Source organism: Copadichromis virginalis, linkage group LG5 (assembly GCF_057382275.1).
Source record: "Copadichromis virginalis isolate Kocher_CV1m ecotype Utaka linkage group LG5, C_Virginalis_male_GT1.1, whole genome shotgun sequence".
Classification (NCBI taxonomy): domain Eukaryota; kingdom Metazoa; phylum Chordata; class Actinopteri; order Cichliformes; family Cichlidae; genus Copadichromis; species Copadichromis virginalis.
In genome coordinates this window covers 22,820,862-22,837,153 of record NC_140622.1, presented here as the reverse complement: position 1 = coordinate 22,837,153, position 16,292 = coordinate 22,820,862, and the positions used below count along the sequence as shown (strand labels likewise).

At 39.3% G+C, this 16,292-nt stretch overlaps 2 protein-coding genes across 2 annotated transcripts; one reads left to right on the top strand and one right to left on the bottom strand.

The window, feature by feature from the left end:
* Positions 1-27: 27 nt before the first annotated feature.
* Positions 28-3,165, top strand: LOC146709710 (uncharacterized). Its single transcript, XM_085456789.1, has 7 exons — positions 28-1,694; positions 1,915-1,954; positions 2,055-2,126; positions 2,225-2,293; positions 2,433-2,483; positions 2,580-2,642; positions 2,748-3,165. Exons 1-7 carry the CDS (start codon positions 1,692-1,694, stop codon positions 2,861-2,863), a joined length of 414 nt encoding a protein of 137 aa, XP_085312915.1. The 5' UTR covers positions 28-1,691; the 3' UTR covers positions 2,864-3,165.
* A 442-nt stretch (positions 3,166-3,607) lies between these two features.
* On the bottom strand, positions 3,608-15,698 carry LOC146709709 (transketolase-like). The gene is made up of 14 exons (XM_085456788.1): positions 13,852-15,698; positions 12,356-12,473; positions 12,151-12,264; positions 11,954-12,051; positions 11,031-11,222; positions 10,721-10,839; positions 10,366-10,562; positions 8,637-8,801; positions 7,120-7,276; positions 6,500-6,630; positions 6,330-6,413; positions 6,103-6,196; positions 5,661-5,783; positions 3,608-4,740 (listed from the first exon to the last, which is right to left on the bottom strand). Exons 1-14 carry the CDS (start codon positions 13,956-13,958, stop codon positions 4,553-4,555), a joined length of 1,887 nt encoding a protein of 628 aa, XP_085312914.1. The 5' UTR covers positions 13,959-15,698; the 3' UTR covers positions 3,608-4,552.
* Between the last annotated feature and the right edge of the window lie 594 nt (positions 15,699-16,292).

The following is a 16,292-nucleotide window of genomic DNA, read 5'->3' as shown; positions in this document are numbered from 1 at the left end:
CTACCTCAAGGACTCCTTGCTTCTGAAGCCGCGTTGACTTCAAGTACCAGAATGCATTGCGTCTGCCGAGACATGACCCCACAGTTTATTGAAACGCCATCTAGAGAATCAACTGTAAAACTGCAACTATAATTACATTGCATATTTATTAGGATCTTTATTAGAGTTTATGGGTATTTTTGTTATAGTCACTTGTCGAATGAACACTAGATTAGTTAATTATAGAAATATGATCTTCAGTCACTTTATTTATTAGGTACACCTGTTCAACTGCTCGTAAGCGCAAATATCAAATCAGCCAATCACATGGCAGCAATTTAATGCATCCAGGCATGTAGACATGGCCAATATTATCTGCTGAAGTTCAAACTGAGCATCAGAATGTGGAAGAAAGGTGAGTTAGGTGACTTTCATTTAAGTTTTATGATTGATGGTGTCAGGCAGGCTGGTTTGAGTATTTTACTGCTGCTCGACTGAGATTATTGCAGACAACCATCTTTAGGATTTACAGAGAAAATATCCTGTGAGCATGGTTGATGTCTGCTTCAAGCTCATAGGAAGGCAACAGTAACTCAAATGGCAATTCACCACAACTAAGATGTGCAGAACAGCATCTCTAAATGCACAACTCGTGCAACGTTGAAGAACATTAGCTACAGTATCAGAAGACCACAGCGGGTTCCATACAAGTGGCAGCTAAGAACAGGAAATTGGACAATAGACGATTGTGGGGAAAAAAAACATTGCATGATCTGATAAGTCTTAATTTCTGCTGAAACATTCTGATGGTAGGGACAGAATTTGTTATAAGATGAAAGCATGGATCCATCTTGCCTTGTATCAGCTGCTCATGCTAATGCTGATGGCGCAATGGTGTGAGAGATATTTTCTTTGGAACACTTTGGGGTTCTTAGTACTAACTGAGCATCATTTAAATGCCACAGTCTACCTGAATTCTGCTGTTAGCCATGTCCATCTGTTTACACTGTGGCTATCTTCTATTGACTGTTTCCAGCTGGATAACTGTCTTCAAATGATCTCAAACTGGTTTCTTGTACATGTTCACTGTACTCAAATGACCTCCACAGTCATCAGATATCAATCCAATAGAGCACCCTTGGGATGTGATACAATGGGAGATTTGGGTCATGGATGTGCAGCTGACAAATCTGCAACTATCTGTAACTAAAAAAGGGGGCTAATGAATATAAATATATTTTAAAAAATCACAAAAAATATTTAATATTTTGTTTATGTTCTTCTTTATTAGAGAATGGAAAACGTTTATTATAAAAGTAGCTGGCAATTAAGTACTTTTAGAAGTCTTGTTAAATGGTCAAAAGGTATCTGTCATAAATCTGCTCATGAACTACGTTGACTGACACCAAGTTGTGGTCATGTGATCAAAGAGTGCAAAGAGTGTCGGTTTTTTTGTGTAAAAATTTGAATGCCAAACAACTGAGGACCTGATTCAAATCTAGTACTTCACAAGGTGACAGAGCACTGTCTTATTGTTTTTAACCTTTGACACACGTGAATGTGAAAGAAAAACTGTGTCAGCGGGACTTCCATTCAGTGGTAATTCTTGGTACTGACAGTCCTTGGCAGCAGTTTGAGGAAGTTGTCTACTGAATGCTGTTTGTTTTGTTCAGCTACACCTGCCTGGGGACTTCAGGAGCAGCTGAGCTGAAATGGTGTGTACACCTGCGTTTCTGCCTTTCGCTGAGGTTTTCTATCTACGATTGTAGCTCTTGCTCTGTGTAGACACATTGTGTTATAAATATAACAATGTGTCTACACAGTGTGTCTATTGCTGCTTTCACTTTCTCTCACATGCTTTTTTTTCTTATTTCCTATCAAGCAGCAGTATGTTGTATTTTTTATCCATCAAGCTACTGATCATTTCTTTTTCAGGAGTACAAAAGGAATTTAATTTTTGACTTTTATCAACACTGTATGTATATCTATTATGTTTATTTATTATCAGCAGATTTGGCAGAAATGTTCCTTTATGTAGAATATTCATTTGAAACCTATTATTCTGAACATTTCAGATAAATATTACCATTTCTATTCAATCTGCTTTGGACTGGGATGTGGAATGGCTTTCTATAGGCCATTTCGAAGTAAGTTACACTTTTTAAGCCGCTGTTCAAAGTAATTAACCCCTGGCTGAGCCAAGATTGATTAACGACCCATTTATTATTTTTGCTTTCACTTTCAGCACTCTCAGTTCCAGTATGTCTTGGTATATTTTGCACCATAGCGTTTGAGATTCTGGGCATGTTTACTGGTAAGTAGAATTTTTTTATAAAATTCACAAAAAAATTTTAAGCGAAATTTTTTTCCCAAAAAGAAAAATGTAATTTTACATAATGCACTGCAGGTTTTGCTTGTCACAATGTCTGTGTTGACTTTTCTACCCTGCTCAGGCCTGCCTGCCCATACTAAAAGATGTAAAGGTGCGCCCTACAACAAAGGAGGTACTTCCTGCTGCTATATCAAAGTCAGAATCCTAATTTTACATCCATATTTAGGTTTTGTATAAAAGCTAAACATTACCATCAAACTCTCCTTAGATACCTACTGGGGATTTGCTGTTGCACTATTTGTTGCTTTGTTGCACCTCCACTCATATCATGGTAAGACCACAATACTTTAAATATAAGACTTTATAGAATACATGGAATATTCAGATACTCAGGGGATATACTGTTTTAACTGTGGTTAAATATTGTGTATTTCAGTTTACACACTATCGTATGGATGTGGAATCATAACGTTTGCTCTTAGAGGAGCAAAACGGAAATACAGCTCTCTGAGGTTTGTCCTCTTTACAAACTATTTTTGCACATTCCTGTAGAACACAGACTGTATAAAGAGCAGTGCTTATCAAAGTTTAGGGTGAAGAGTGTAGAAGGCCAGTGGGAAATATGGAGAGGAAATATGTTCAGTCAAAATGCTCGATCTACAAGCAAACACGGGTTTTCTTATATTATGGCACTGATCTTCATTTAACTAAACTTTAAACTCTTTTTCTTAATCGATTATGACTGATATGAATTGTGTGGTGGTGGATGTCATTATTTCTTTTTCTTTATTCGCTCCTGTAGGGGGCATGCTAGTACAAGTTTTAGGAGCACTTCTTCAGAATTCATTCAATGTTTTAAAATATTTCTGAAAGTTGGGATTTGTATGACCCAAAAAATGCATTTGTTTGTTTTGAACAGGAAGCTGAGAGAGAGAACGAGAACCTGGTGGTAGTGATTTTAAAATTACAGTGGGGGGATTTACAGGAAGCTATTTAAGTGGTATTTAAGATGACGAGATGGCGACGTTTTATGTCACTGTAGAAACAAACACTGTAGTTTCCTCTTTTTTTCCACTATAAATGTCTCTGCAATCTTGTGAATGTATGTTATACCAATACACTGAAGTTCATCTGACTTTCATAAGATGGGCCTGTCTCATACCAATGCATGCTGAAGCTGATGGCTGTTCATAAATTTCATAGATACTTTCCCATTATAGTTGCAGATTGCTGTTTATGAGCAGTGCTTAAATAACACACGTCAACACAAAGGCGAATAGAAACTATTGTAAATGGTCAAAGTCAAATGCAGAGGGCTTTATTACATGAAAGTATGGTACATACAAAATTTCAAGTAACAAAGAAAGTGTTCTTAGGCTGACACGCTGGACGTAACTAGCTATTCAACATCACAGCCCACTATACCCCCTATCAGCACCGGGTGGCTCTTCTTTGCTCGACGTTGTGTAAAGATTACACTGCTGTTGAGGTCCAAAAGCAGTGCTAGAGCACAAATGAACACTGAGGTGTGTTGGTTTACGGTAACTGAAATTTCAATAACAAAAGACAATGGTGAATAGAAATAAATTTAAGAACTACAAAAATGAAGGTGAAATCATCTGAATGTTTAAATTCTGGCTCTGCATGACTGCTCTTTATGACGTGTACACATTTCTTTCACTTTGTTTCCTATTGTCTTTCACAACAACAACTCACTAAGTTTCTGTCTGACACACACACTCTATGATAAACACCGACTTGAAAACTATGCCCCACTCAGTATTACAAGCTATAGCAAAACAATATAAAACCACTGTCAGTTGAATGAATCCAAGAGCATTAAGAACACATTAGAGCATCACACAGCAGACATGTAATACCGGATTATTATTATTATTTTTTAATAGTGAGCATCCACCAATGAAAATGTCAGGTATGTCCACATCTCTGTCATTGAAATGGGTCTATAACAACGCTGGTATTATCAGTGAGGATATGCATGTTGCATGAATTTGTGTGTCTCAGTTTTTGGTGATAAATACACAAAAAGGAAGGCAAACGTGGAACTCTACTTTAATGTGTACAGCACAAAATCACATTACTTTAGTAGCCTACACACTTAGGGGTATTCACTGTGAACAAAATCAAAGAGTTGGGTGCCATGTGAATCGAAAACATACTTGACTACTAGCCTTATCTTCAGGGGTGTAATTGGATAGGTAGGTGGTTGCAGGGAGAAAGTTACTTGGCATTGGTAGAGCTGCTGACCATCTTGCGAATGGCCTGAGAAATAGCATCACGGTCGATACCGTAGATCTTCAGCAGCTCGTGGGGTTTTCCACTGCGAGGAATGTGGGACACAGCGAGACGGTGCAGACTGAAGCCAGACTCATTGACCATTGCTGAAGACACTGCTTCGCCAAGACCACCTGTGGAAAAACAGCAAAGGAATATATAAAAGACAAATGTGAAAGACAAATCCACTTAAATGCATTTTTAACTGTCTGGTTAATGTGATGTCTTAAGGATGGGACATTTCTAACATGGTCATCTCAGGCTGTGTGTGTAAAGTCCTAAATTCAGAAGTAAATAAAAAAATGAAATAAAGGTAGCTATATAGAAAAATTATGCCTTTGAATGATATTGTTTTACATTATTTCTTATAGATGTAATAATGTAGCAAGTACTGTATTTGTAATTTTGAAGTACTGCCCAATTGTGTCCAAGAATAAAAACATGGAGCGGGAAGTTCAAGCATATTTGGCTCCCATTACAGTATCCAAAAACACTGAGCCTCTGTGCACACATTACATAAAGGGATAACAAAAAAATCATTACAGCTAAGTGTAAAAATGATCCCCTTGAACGTTGCACCACAACTGTTCCAGATGTACAATGAATGAGATGCACAACATCAGACAAATTACAGTTGTTAGATTTCCTTTGTCCAGCCTCATCCATGCCATCACCCACCCCCTTTCTCTTAGTAGGCACAGGCCAGAGCTGTCTGTGTTATCTAGGTCACAGTCAGCCCCATGGGCACCCGCTTAGCTAAGGAAATCTGACAGCACTCTGCCTCCATGGCTGTCGCACTTACAAAATGCACCACAGTACCAATACCTTGCCTGCAATGAAGGCACGCGACAGGCGGTCTCAGCCCTCAGCCAATAAGCAATTGCCAGCACAACCCGTCTACATCAGTGAACCAATGGAAACATGCCACCACAACACTCCCAAGGATATGCGCCAATGACGAGGCGCAGCCGCATTATGCTACTGAGCTTGTTGCTGCTTGGTTGGCGATAGGCATGCAATATGCAAAATCCAAGCAACTTCTATATAAACCTACCTTCGTAGTAGTGGTCCTCGACAGTGAGGATCCTTCCCCTGGTAGCACGTGTGTGGTCGATGATCGTTTTGACATCCAAAGGTTTGAGTGTGAAGGGGTCAATCACTCGGACAGAGATCCTCTCTGGAAGATGAAAAATACAATGCATAAAGATACATCATACGGTTAACCGAACCACAGCGATTGAATATAGGATAATATAGCAGTTCTGCCAACCTGATAAAGAAAGCATAGTTTGTGCAAGAAACACAAAAACTAAGATCAGGCTAACATTTAAATGACAAACTGAACACAGAACCATTCAAAACCTATTCTAAGGAACAGCAATGGTCTAACAGATACATTCTAAAAAAAAATAGAGATATAAATCTGACCAGCTAGCAGCGGATTACAATGTTTTTCTTGTAATTGTTCTGGATGTGTCGGCACATATCTTGCGGACCTTTCTTTAGATGTTCAGCTGCAGCAAGGGCCTCGTGCAAAGTCACTCCAGCTGCCACCACAGTGACCTGGTCGTCCTTGCTTTGGTACACCACCTGTCAAAGAGAAGGAAATGTACCCTCTATAAGCTGTAGTGTTTCGAGTGATTATTTTGGAACAATAATCTGCCATTTCTGCCTCATGTGTTTATCTCTCACTGTCTTAAGAGAAGCACAAATAGTGTCTCACCTTTGCCTGTCCAACATGGAAGTCCTCATTGCTGTTGTAGATGATAGCACAGTCTTGGCGGCTGGTTCGGATGTAGCAAACACCCTAAATGAAAAGGAAAATGAAAAGATCATTACTGCAATAGATGATCATGTAGGGGAGCTGTAACGCTGCCATTTTTGTTTAAGTACCTTTGTGGTTGCAGCCAGTTCCACAGCCTTCTCTGTAGACACACCATCACAGGGATAGAAAATGGTTGCTGTGGGAAGGGCCCTGAACATAGCTACGTCCTCCAGACCCATCAGGGCAGGGCCCTCCTCTCCTGCAACATACACATTTATAGTTGATTTTATGCATTCAACACTGAGGAAATCTTCAAAAGTTATCTACTTGTTAGGTGAGCTGAAGCATGCAGGTGCACAAGCATAAAGGTCGGCTGCATGCAGTGTACCTGCACTAACAGAGGGACACTTGGTTCCCTGTTGACAGCTTCCAGGGCAGACACGAAAGGAGAAAAGGGGGAAGTTTGAGTAATAGCTGTAAGGTCAAGGAGGGTAAATGGCAAGGAAAACACAGCATTAGAGGGGAAAAATAGAAAGGATTGAAACAACTCACAAACTGACACAGACTTCTTTGTATACACTTGTGCATTTATTAAGGAGGCTGTGGATATATTCTGAGGAACTGGGTGCTCTGAAGTGGTTGGATTCAGTGTAAGAGGGGATGAGGGTGAATTTGTGAAGGTGTGAGTTTGGTGACATGTATGAGAAGGGTTTTTATGTGAATTGCTCATTGGCAGCAGTCTACTGACCGGTGGACAGACCGCAGTGAGAGCCGCACAGATTGATGTTGCTTTCTGAGATCGCTGCCATACGAAGCTGGTCATAGGCGCGAGTGAAAAAGGAAGCAAGAGTGCTGGCAAATACCACATTCCTCTCTCGGGCAGCACATCCCATCGCAACGCTGACCTGGGAAATGAAATCATTATTTCTTAGTACCTTTGCGAGCGAGGAAACCTTCATGTGCCAAACTAAAGAGACACAGGCTGCAAGAACGTCACCACAAAAAGATCACCCAGAGGGTAAAATATCTGTAGTGCAAACCATATTTGAAAGCCTCTTTGAACTAAAGACCACAGTAAGCAGAAAGTTTTGCAAAAATCTCTGAAGCTTATTTTACCATATGGACAGGATCAGTGGCATACCTCCTCTTACAAATAATTTCCTTTGTCCTGTCTCCAAACCTTTCCACAGTCCCACATCTTCTCTTCTTTCTCAAAAGTAACATCTGACGCTACATAAATGAATTCAACGAAACTCCATTTGTTTTTGTTTGTAACTAATTAAGTTTTTGTACACTGAAAAACAGAACATGTTGGATTTACTTAATTCAATTGTGGACATTGGTTGCACACAATTGTTTTGCTTTGGCAGACAATTAAACAACTGAGTTAAAAGAAGTAACAGTGCTAACCACCACACCACAAAGCTGTCCTTCCAGGCTTAACAAAAGTAGGAAAGCTATGATTACAAGGCTTGAAACAGAATTTTCTGTTTGTCCTTGACATGTCATCTCAACAAGAACAAATGAAGTTGTTGAATTTCAAACAGATCCAACATGTTTTAATTACATTCACCATAGAAACATGAAATTATTTTGCTCAAATTACAAGTTAGACTTTTGTAAATGCAACAACCAACCAATTTCCTTTTTTTCAGTGTAGGTGAGTCTTGCATATTTTTTTAATTTCATCTCGATTGTACCCTTGAACTTTTGACTTTTCTCATGCATTCAGCCAGATGGTCCCACCCTCTGTAGTGATTAATATTTTACTTCTGAATACACTTGTCATAACTGCTTATCATCATGGAAATGCCTGACCTACATTGAAGCAGGCTGCTGCTGGGGACATGAAAAGACAAGAAATTAGAATTCGATTGTCTCTCTTCAAATTAGGATCTGATAAAATGTTGACCGAAGCAAAATAAAGGGGTTTTCTAACCACTGGTGTCAGCAGCTGCCACATTGATGTAAAAGGAGGAACTTGAGTTTTTTATGTGACTATCCTTATATTACAGGGCAGGTACAGACAAGCCATCTATAATTTAATAACATAAGCTCAGCTCAGCAGCTGTGGCAAGCTAGGTTGTGCAGACAGCAAACGAAGAGCAGTTTACGGAGAAGAATCGCTATTAAAAAGCAACTCTGTTACATCTAAAATGAAATGATAGCATTAAACTAAAAGTGACAGAATGATAGGATTCACATCTGTTTTTGAAGAAATATTTTTTATCAAGAAAAAGGCGTAAATTTGACCAAAGATCATACCATGTTTTGCTGAGCAATGTAGCACTCAACAAAACGGTTGGGATGCTCATTCTTAAAGATCTCTGAGTAGGTGAGGTTATTGGTATCTCCATCAAGGGCCACAACACGTTCATTGTAGCGTCCCAGCTTGGCCAGTGCCATTCCGTATGCCTTCCGTGTGGCAATCTGCAGAGAAAAGGAGGCCAAATTCATCAATCTTTTTACAACCTGCAAAGGTTGGATGCTGCAAAAGGAAAAACAGAACACAATGATTTACAAATCCTTTAAACCCTAACCTCCTCTTTAGTTGTACTGAACTGTACTGTTGTACTGAATTCAATTAAAAGTATTCCGATCAACAATTTTTAATAACTGAATTCATGTTAATGTATTAACTGTGAAAATTGTGATAGTTAATTTGTGACAATTTGTTTTATTTGTTTTTTTTTCCCTTTATTTTAATATATATCCCAAATTGGCTCTTTACTTCTGTGGAGTGTTTTGCATGCCTAAGTGATCCCAGGAGCTATGTTTTCGAGGCATTTTGCCCTGGTTGGGTCTTCCAAGGCAGTTTAGTTCTGGGTGATGGACCAGATCAAGAGCACCTCTGTGTAGAAAAATCTAGACACAGATGAGCCCCGTTCCCCAAAAGCCAGGCTTGCCGAGCACCTGGTTCCCAGGCCTTAGTCCATGGGGCCTGGATCAGCCACATGGGTCCACCCTCCTGTGGGCAGACCACCTGCAGAAGGGGCTGCAGGAAACCTGTGCTTTGTATATTGGGAGGCAGTTGAAACCACAAGCTTTTGAAGGGGGTGTGAATAATATGGACTTTAGGCAACACTGTTTAAAACCAGGACTCTCAATGATGAACACAAACCACATTTTACTGTTCTTATATGAACAAAAGTTGGTTTGGTTAACATTGTCTATGCTTTCATTTTTAATGAATCAGGCTTTCGCTTTTGTGAAAAATCTATTGTGTTTGCTTTGAGTAAATGCAAATTCAAAACATTTGCTACAATCAAACATGATATATTTATATACCAATTGGTTTTAATTGCTACTTCATAGACGCACAAGTTCAAGTATGATTGCTTTTGAATTCTTGTCTTGATTGATCATACACATCTTACACATATTTATTCTTTTATTTATACTTAAATTTATGCTCGAACATATCCTTTTGCTTATGTAGATTCCCACAGAGTGGTGATCATGTCTAACCTCCCCTTTTGTTGTCCCTGCACTGAATTAGTTTCCATAATTAAATGTTAAATGGACTGATTCTTATATAGTGCTTTACTACTCTCCCAGAGCCCTCAAAGCACTTTATAAGACATGCTTTAGTCACACCTATCATACAAGCACCTTTTTCTATGCTTAAGTGCTTTCCATCTAACATTCCTACTCTGATGGATGCATCGGTTAGGATCTTGCCCAAGGATATTTGGCATGCAGACTGGAGCATGCAGGGATCAAACCACCAATCTTCCGATTAGTAGATGGCCTGCTCTACTTCCTGAGCTACAGCCACCCCATACTTGGCTCAAACTTCACAGTTTCTGTGCATTTCTTTGTAATATTTTCAGTTAACCACAGAGTTTGTATGATTTGCAAATGTCTGATCTAAACTTATTTACATTTCATACAACATTCCAACTTTTTTGTAGACACGGTTGTTTGGGATTCATTCATTCATTCATTGCTACCTGGAGAATAAAGTATTTGTATTCATGTCCACTTTACAGACCTTTTCTCCAGCCTTGTAGCTGGGTGCGCTTGGCATCCTGATGTTTCTTAGGCTGACAGGTGGGGAGTCCTCAATAGGAGCAGGTGGGTACAGGTGCTTGCTGCTACTCATGATACGGCTCTGCAGATCCTTCATGACCATGTCAGCCATGTCTTTGGGCAGAGTTTTGGCGTGCCAACCCAGCTTATCCTCTGCAGCTGAAAACACAAAAAAATGCTCTTATGTTCATTTAATTCATATGCACACATACATTACTCGGTAGGTGCCATTCAAACTGCAAAACTGCAGTGTACTTTTGAATATCATTTATTTTAAAATGAGTGCAAAGGGTGCAAAGATGAAAGACAATATTTACCTGGAATGCCTTTGCCCTTAATGGTTTTGGCTATGATGGCAGTGGGTTGGTGGCATGGCTGGCTCAGAGCCTTGCAAAGCTCCTCTACGCTGTGTCCGTCGACAATGATAGCATGCCAGCTATAGACACACACATGAAAAGGCTTTCGGTATGTCTCACACATATTTATGTGAAATATAGGAAATAAGAAATACGTAAATATGTGAAATACAGAAAATATAGGAAAATACAGTCTTCCTTCAGAGCTTATACCATAAACGGATGCTAACCAGCCTCTAAATCAGTATGGATTTCTCATATGCAATTTTACCCAAAGGCTTCACAACGCTTCTGATATTTTTCTACGTGATGCTGCAAGGGTGCAGGGTCACTCTGGCCAAGACGGTTGATGTCCATAATGGCCACCAGGTTGTCAAGCTGGTAGTAGGAGGCAAATGACATGGCCTCCCAGACAGCCCCCTCTGACATCTCACCATCCCCCAGCAGACAGAAGACACGGTAACTGGAGAACAAGCCAAGATTACATGATTATACTGTGCATACTGTATTTGTGTTTTATGTTTGTGTAGATGAGGGTGATGTGTTGTGGATGTGAGAAAAAAAAAGTCATATCTGAGGAAAACGCCTTTCCAGTCAGGCTTGTTTTATCGCCATTATCTGACACCTGGATGGGTAATCAGCTGTGACGTGTTTAAGCTTCCTGAGGGCTGAGATGTGACTACTTAATTTCACACCTACCTTTGTAACTTACTTTGCCATAAGAGCCAAATAGTGTTTAACTAAGACCATTTTTTGTACTGTTATTCACCTATTAATCACACACGGTCTGAAATATTAGCAGATGAATCAAATGTCATCAAAGTAGCTGCTTATACAAAGGAATATTAAAATATGACAGCGTTCCACTTTTGTGGCAACTTAAAACAAATAAACAGTCTACGGCATAATATCTGGATTTTACTCCAAAATGAAATCTGCTTGGGTGGTAAAAATATCTCAGGCGTGACTGCTGCGCCTGTGATTATTAGAGCAGAAGAATTGTTAGAGCAGATCATGTAGCTGCAGTATACACCCACAGAATGAAAGAAAATCCTAATTCAAAGCACTACAAAAAAAATACGATGCAACGCTGTCAATAATTTAAACAACTGAGTTGATATTTTCATGTAAAGCTGCAAAAACACCTTTTTTTCCCATAGGTGTTTTGTGTATTGCGTGTGGACAAGGAATTACCTGGATTTGTCAAAATATTTCCCAGTGTAAGCCATTCCACAGGCCACACCAAGACCCTGCCCCAGCGATCCAGTGGCGACATCCACAAATTGTTGTTTCTGAAATGTACACAGATCAAATAAATCAATAAACTCTGAGTAGAGTTTGTGCTCTTTGAGTCCTGAGGTGTGTTATAGGTACAGTATGTGGCGGCTTACGGGGGTTGGGTGCCCCTCCAGGGTAGAGTCAACCTGGCATAAACTGAGCAATTCGCTCTCCTTGAGAAAACCTGTTTCAACCCATATGGAGTACAACGCAGGAGCAGCATGACCCTGAGATAGACATGAAAAGAAGCAAGGCATTACAATTACAAAAGGAACAGAGGCTCTCATATTCAGACCAGCGGAGCTTACTGACTCTCACCTTAGACAGGATAAAGCGGTCGTTGTTGAAGTTTCTTGGGTCTTCAGGGCGGTACTTCATAGTGTGGAAGAAAAGCACAGACATGATTTCTGCCACACTGCAGCATGACGTGGGATATCTGCACAGTGTATGAGAGGGTGCTATTAAAATGAATCCAAATAAACAGCAAACTCAAAAACACAGAAAATACAGGTTAAACTTTAATATGTTTATTATTAGTAGCCTACTGTATTTGCATAAAATCCACTATAGCTATACATTTATGGTACTGTCCCAAAAGGCTGCAGTATCACTCTAGGTAAAGCTATCACAAAGCACACTTAATTAGCTAAAATTTCAGCTTGAGATGCCAAATGAAGATTCTATTCAAAAGAGTGCAACACAAAAAAGTCAAAAACACCACTTCAAATTGCTTTTGCAAAGGTAATCACACAGAGACCCGTAAACTGTTAGTATATGCTGCCCAAAATTAATTGTAGCATTAAAATATGTTGCATCTATAAATAATTGGCATTAATGCATTATATTAAACCGCCAACTTCTGTCACAAAGAAATCACAAATTCCAGCTCCATGGAGTCTGAAGGCAAGTATTTTGCTGTGTTCAGCTCGTTGCTATCCTTTCCATCTTTCCAAGCATTCGAGATCAATAAGTCATTAATTCTAATAAGTCTTGGAATATTTTAAGTCAAGTAATATTTCTCGGTGCTCAGTGTTTTTCTTTTCATATCACTGTAGGCTTAACACTGCAGAATTGTGCAATGTGGAGTTAGGCTCCGATAAAATAATTTTCTTGCTATTCAAAATTAGACATTCATAATCAATAAGAGCTCGAAGGAGAAATTATATTAAAGATTACAGGCAGCTTTTCATTGAAATTTCCATTGAAGAGGATCGCATGATTGCAGCGGCCACACAGTACTCGAGTCTATTGCTACGTACAGTTCACCCACCATTATACTATACAGGGTAGTCTGCTCTGTTGAATTGTTCATAGGGGTATATCTAGTAAAATAGATGATTATAGACAATTATTATCTTGTAACCAAAGTAAATGTAAAAAAAAATCAAATAACCTAAATTCTGTTGATGTCACCCTGATCTGTTCATGTTTTTCATTCATTTCTGCTTGCACATCAAAGATTTGGAATTTTTTTTAAACAATTGTGTATCTCTAATATGCTATAAATAAAGTATAATTACACGGAAATAACACAATGTAGATATTTACATTTTCTGAAATAAAATGCTAAAATTATTTCAGCCAAATCTAAATTTGTCAGAGGAGGAGAACAAAAGCAGAACACATTGTTCCTTACATCCTAATCTGTTCATGCATAGTTCATTGGGTGTGACTATTTCTGTTGATGAGTGCACGATGCAAAGGAAAACTAGGTTTTGCATTATGTTATGCACACATTTCTTATGTTTATATGTGCAGTTCATTTACAATCTTACAGCAAAGCTCGTGTGCAAGAATCAGTAAATGCAACTTACCCGCTGCCCGCTCCAGTTGTTGCCTTGATCGAGTTGATTCGGAGGCGGTTGGCGATGTTCCTCAGTGCTTGCACTGTCTGCTGGTCAGGTTTGTGGTAATCCTCCATGAAGGCGATATATTGAGTTTTAAAGCACCAGAAAAATGGACCAACTACAATCCTCTGTTGAATTTGTGTGGTTTTAATATGTGTGTGTGCGTGTGTGTGTGTGTGTGTGTTGCCAAAGAGCAAAGCTAGTGTGAGTGTGTGAGTTATAGAGGCAGGCAGAAAGAGAGATAGAAACGAGGAGAAACTGGATTTAACCTACCAGGCATGTACACACATGGATGCACAGGGACACACACACATACACACACACACACGCTGACAGACACAAAGGAGGAGGAACCCAGTGACGTGCACTGGGCGTTACTGCTAAAATACAACGGCATACACCAAAACTATATACCTTTTACCAGACTATGTTTTGACAGCTAAGGTCACAAAAGGTTGTGAAAGATCCCAGAGGGTAATTTTAAAAAAATGTGTCTGTGTTACAGTTCAATTCTATCCCTCCTACAAATCATAGAGCTGTGTTTAACCACATGTCCTGCCTATTTAGTTATGGGTGAGTGCATGCAGTCTATCAGTGTGATAAGGTTAAGAAAAACAAAACAAAAAACTCTTGTCTTAGAGTGTGAATAAATACATTAACAAGGAAGAGGAGCGCCTAAAAATCAAAATGATGCCTTCCTCGTCCTTGGTTTGTGACACGACTGATGATGTACTGAGAAACTTTACCTCGGGAAGGCTGTGATATTTCTCTGCCATATCTAGTTGCTACCAACAGAGTCTCTTCTAGATGAGTGGTGCTCAGAGTCTTGTCCAATGAGTGGAAGATGGGGAAACATGTCCAAGGGGGATTCTGTCTGTACCTGGTGGGTGAGACTCTGGGAAGAGGTCTTTTGTGATTGGGTAGTGTTAAAACTTACCTCATTTGGAGTGGTTAAGCGATTTGTGGATAAAGAAAAAGAGGACATAACTGTGTCTGTTAACATCCGAGATTGTGTACCTTCACTAGCAACTTAGAGCTCTTTGGAAGGAAGATGGCAGGGATAGCTCAGTAGGTAGAGTGATCAGAAGAATCCACTGAACGGCTACCCTGAGGTACCCCTGAGCAAGGTACCGTCCCTACACACTGCTCCCCGGGCGCTGGATTGGTGCCTGCCCACTGCTTCACTGAGTGAATTGGTTAAATGCAGAGAAGTAATTTCCCTACGCAGATTAATAAAGTATACATTACATTCATAGTGCTAAAAATGTTTCTTATTTTATATTCAAAAACACTTCCCCAGGCCGATGGCTTCCATCCAAGCCAAAGATGTGAGTCTGTCGAGGAGACTGCCTCAGAGTACTTTGCTCTGGAGTGTTTCATCAGACTGCAAGGTGTTCAAGACTATGTTAATCATGCTGGTGGATGCTTGAGTCAGGAAGGTGGAGGAAGTTGGTGGAAATATCACTTCACTCTTCTAAAGATGTCACAATTGAAATTAGACAGTAATGGTGACAAAACATTTTTTTCCTACAGAATCATCATCAGTGTTGGTCAAGTTACTTGAAAAAAGTAATCAGTAACTAATTACTGATTACTTCCCCCAAAAAGTAATCCCATTACTTTACTGATTACTTATTTTCAAAAGTAATTAATTACTTAGTTACTTAGTTACTTTTTAAAAACACGATTTACAACCTTAAGAGGTGATAAAGCGATAGATCTTTCAGCCCAATTCTACTTTTTCTACATAATCCATCATACAAAATGTAATCAAATGGAAAAGTCTCTTTTTTTAACTTGTTTTATCAGTTTTAATCTTTTAACTTTATGCATCAAGCAAAAATGTAATTATATGCAACATTCTCTGACTTGAATAAATTAGTTTAACATTTAAACCTATTTTCTGCACATTCCAGGACATAAAATAAAATATTTTTTGTGTTTACACTCACTCTTTCAAATAGATGCAAGTAAAACACAGCAGAAAATAAATAAAGTCAAAGACTCAGCGGTCCTGTTGCTCTATTTTCACCTGTAAAGCAGGACTGCGGTAGGCGGAGGTTTACCCTGGTGCAGGTGTGCCGCGGTCAGTTGAAGAATCCGCGAGTTTCTCTGTGAGTTTCCCATTACGTCGTTGCGCACTCGGTGCTTGCTTGGAAGTTTAGGGGTTTTTTTCGCTGTAAAAAGCAGTTTTCTTCCCACGATGGACACTAATGTTTTTGTCACTTTTTATGGAATCAAACTCAAAGTAAGGTCAGTACTTCCACGCTTTAAACGCTGCATGCTCATACGCTCTCCCACAATCGATATGATCTGCACACAGCTGTTGTCACTAACGGTGCACTCGCTTACGTCACTGTCGTGAAACATTCTCGCAAAAAATCACGGTTTTAGTAACGCAGTAACGC

What these genes read in the sequence shown, in the direction of transcription:
- LOC146709710 (XM_085456789.1), top strand. An exon ending in TTTTGACTTTTATCAACACT is followed by an intron (nt 1,955 to 2,054) that starts GTATGTATATCT and finishes TGAACATTTCAG; the next exon opens with ATAAATATTACCATTTCTAT. An exon ending in GATTCTGGGCATGTTTACTG is followed by an intron (nt 2,294 to 2,432) that starts GTAAGTAGAATT and finishes TACCCTGCTCAG; the next exon opens with GCCTGCCTGCCCATACTAAA.
- LOC146709709 (XM_085456788.1), bottom strand. Translation starts at nt 13,958, where the DNA reads ATGGAGGATTACCACAAACCTGACCAGCAGACAGTGCAAGCACTGAGG. An exon ending in ACCGCTTTATCCTGTCTAAG is followed by an intron (nt 12,265 to 12,355) that starts GTGAGAGTCAGT and finishes TGTCTATCTCAG; the next exon opens with GGTCATGCTGCTCCTGCGTT. An exon ending in CGAGGACCACTACTACGAAG is followed by an intron (nt 4,741 to 5,660) that starts GTAGGTTTATAT and finishes GTTTTTCCACAG; the next exon opens with GTGGTCTTGGCGAAGCAGTG.